This window comes from Macadamia integrifolia, chromosome 3, assembly GCF_013358625.1.
Source record: "Macadamia integrifolia cultivar HAES 741 chromosome 3, SCU_Mint_v3, whole genome shotgun sequence".
Classification (NCBI taxonomy): domain Eukaryota; kingdom Viridiplantae; phylum Streptophyta; class Magnoliopsida; order Proteales; family Proteaceae; genus Macadamia; species Macadamia integrifolia.
In genome coordinates this window covers 1,026,902-1,028,951 of record NC_056559.1, presented here as the reverse complement: position 1 = coordinate 1,028,951, position 2,050 = coordinate 1,026,902, and the positions used below count along the sequence as shown (strand labels likewise).

General features: G+C 35.3%; 1 protein-coding gene across 1 annotated transcript in view; it reads right to left on the bottom strand.

Moving 5' to 3' along the window:
• The window catches only part of LOC122073818, a 23,327-nt gene that overhangs the window by 12,500 nt on the left and 8,777 nt on the right, over positions 1–2,050 (bottom strand). The window contains exon 5 of the mRNA XM_042638464.1: positions 1,017–1,072. Within this exon, the coding sequence (XP_042494398.1) occupies positions 1,017–1,072 (56 nt within the window). The remainder of the gene's footprint in view (positions 1–1,016; positions 1,073–2,050) is intronic.

Below are 2,050 nucleotides of genomic sequence, written 5' to 3'. Positions count from 1 at the left end.
TGGACTTTCAAATCAGTTCTTAGATGTGTTAATAGTTCCTTGATAATACTCTGCTGAAAATTCAGAAGTTAATGCCAGATTTCAGAACCTACTGTCAGAATCGAGTTCTGATTTGGTTATCTGGTTCTGCTATGTTTTGATTCTGATCCTACTTATTCAATTACTCTATTTCTGTTGCTGGAACTTCTAATTGTTGATGCAAACTCGGTTTCCTAAAATTCCTAATTGTGGATCTGCTAATTCTGGTTTCTTCAAGGACTGTTGACTGGTTTAAGTTGGACTGTTGGTGCTGTTTACTATTGGGTGGCTTTGGTTGTTCTTTCGTTTATAAGTTCCTGCAGTTTTGGGTCTAGTTTGGTTTGTCAAATCTAGTCCTACGTTATGTTGCCCCCCATTTTTGTTTGGGCCAGTTCCCTTGTATATTCTCTTTTCTCGTTTATATATATATATATATATATATATATTCATCCAAAAAAAAAAACACACACACAAGTTGAACTAGTTTAACTAAAAGGAGTATAGATGTTGGGGGGATTTTTACCTTTGATTTTATGGGTTTCAGCAACAAAGTTCCTTTTAAAACAATGCAAAATACAAACTTCATAAACATGCATAATTTAAATTTTAAATGGGAAATGTTGTGACCGTCTGAGCCCCCCCCCCCCAAAAAAGAGAGAGAGAGAGAGAGAGAAAGAGGGGGGATACATATGGGTATGTCCTATGTAACATAGAATGTCAGAGAACCTCTACCTACACAATCTGGTAATTTTTCATCAATGGTTTACATTTTTCCCTCATATTTATGATGCCATGAAGTTTGTGTAAAGAAATTGATCATTTAATCAGGCAAAGCAAACAAAATTGAAGGAGAAATAATGCATTGCAGCATTTATATACATATATATATATATATGTATATATATATTTTCCAGCCATACAAATATTTGGTCCACCATTGACATCATTTTTTCAGTTACCAAGATCTTCCATTAATAATGGTTGATGCAAAGTACTACCTTGGGACCCATGGCACAATCGGTTGCTTATCAGCATATTTGATGTCCTTTGATACCTGCATTGTACAAGCATTTGAAACAGTAAGATATAAATAACATCAGAAAAAAATTAATGCAGAAGCAGGACAGTCCTTTGATTAAAGTTGGGGGTAATTATGTAATTTTTTTCTTGTTTTAAAATTAGAGTTTTAACTTTTTTTAGGGCAGGTTCATGTTTACCCATTGATTGGGAGTTCTTAGAATAATACTATATTTATTAGTAGTTGAGTTGCTTGTTACTAGGAAATCAGAGTCTTCATGAGAAACATTGATTTAGCCGCCAAAGAGTCCTAGATTTAGAAGATTTTTCTTTTGAATTTTTTCCCTATAAATACACCCCCCCTTATGGTTATGTGTGAATGAATTAATTTAGGTGATTTAGTAATGTCCTTGTGATGCAGAATTCCAGCAAGAAATGAAGAAGAGTGTGTTGTTTTGGGTTTGGTTAAGTTTTCTAGGTCAAACTGAACGTGCGATTCACAATTGGTTCAAGTTGGACCTAATTTCAAGTCCCCTGTGAGTTATTTGGGTCATGGGCTTAGTATTTTTGGGTTTTCTATTATAATGGGCTAAGTCTATAAGCCCAAATATGAGGGATTTAACGTTTATACAAAATTCGGTGTTTATTTCTATTTTCTTAGGGGTTGCTTGAAAGCTGGATTACCAACTATGAGATCTCGCTTGCTTTGTTTCTGTTTCTAGCATAGTTGTCAAGGCCCCTTGTCGCCTAGGCATCTGGACGCGTTGGTCGCCTTGTGTCCAGGCTCCCTCTAATGCCTTGGTCACCTAGATGCCATGACAACCATGGTTCCATTTTAAAGAGTCCAAGGTGTAACAGGGCTTCTCCCTTAGCTGTGTTTGGATAAGTTATCTTTTTCTGTTGTTTCTCAAAGTTATAATAGTAAGAGAAGACAGTCTAAGCCATCCCGATGATTTGACATAATACCAGCTTGTGTTTGCTTAGTTCTGTGAGATGTTTTTTTTTTTTTTTTTTT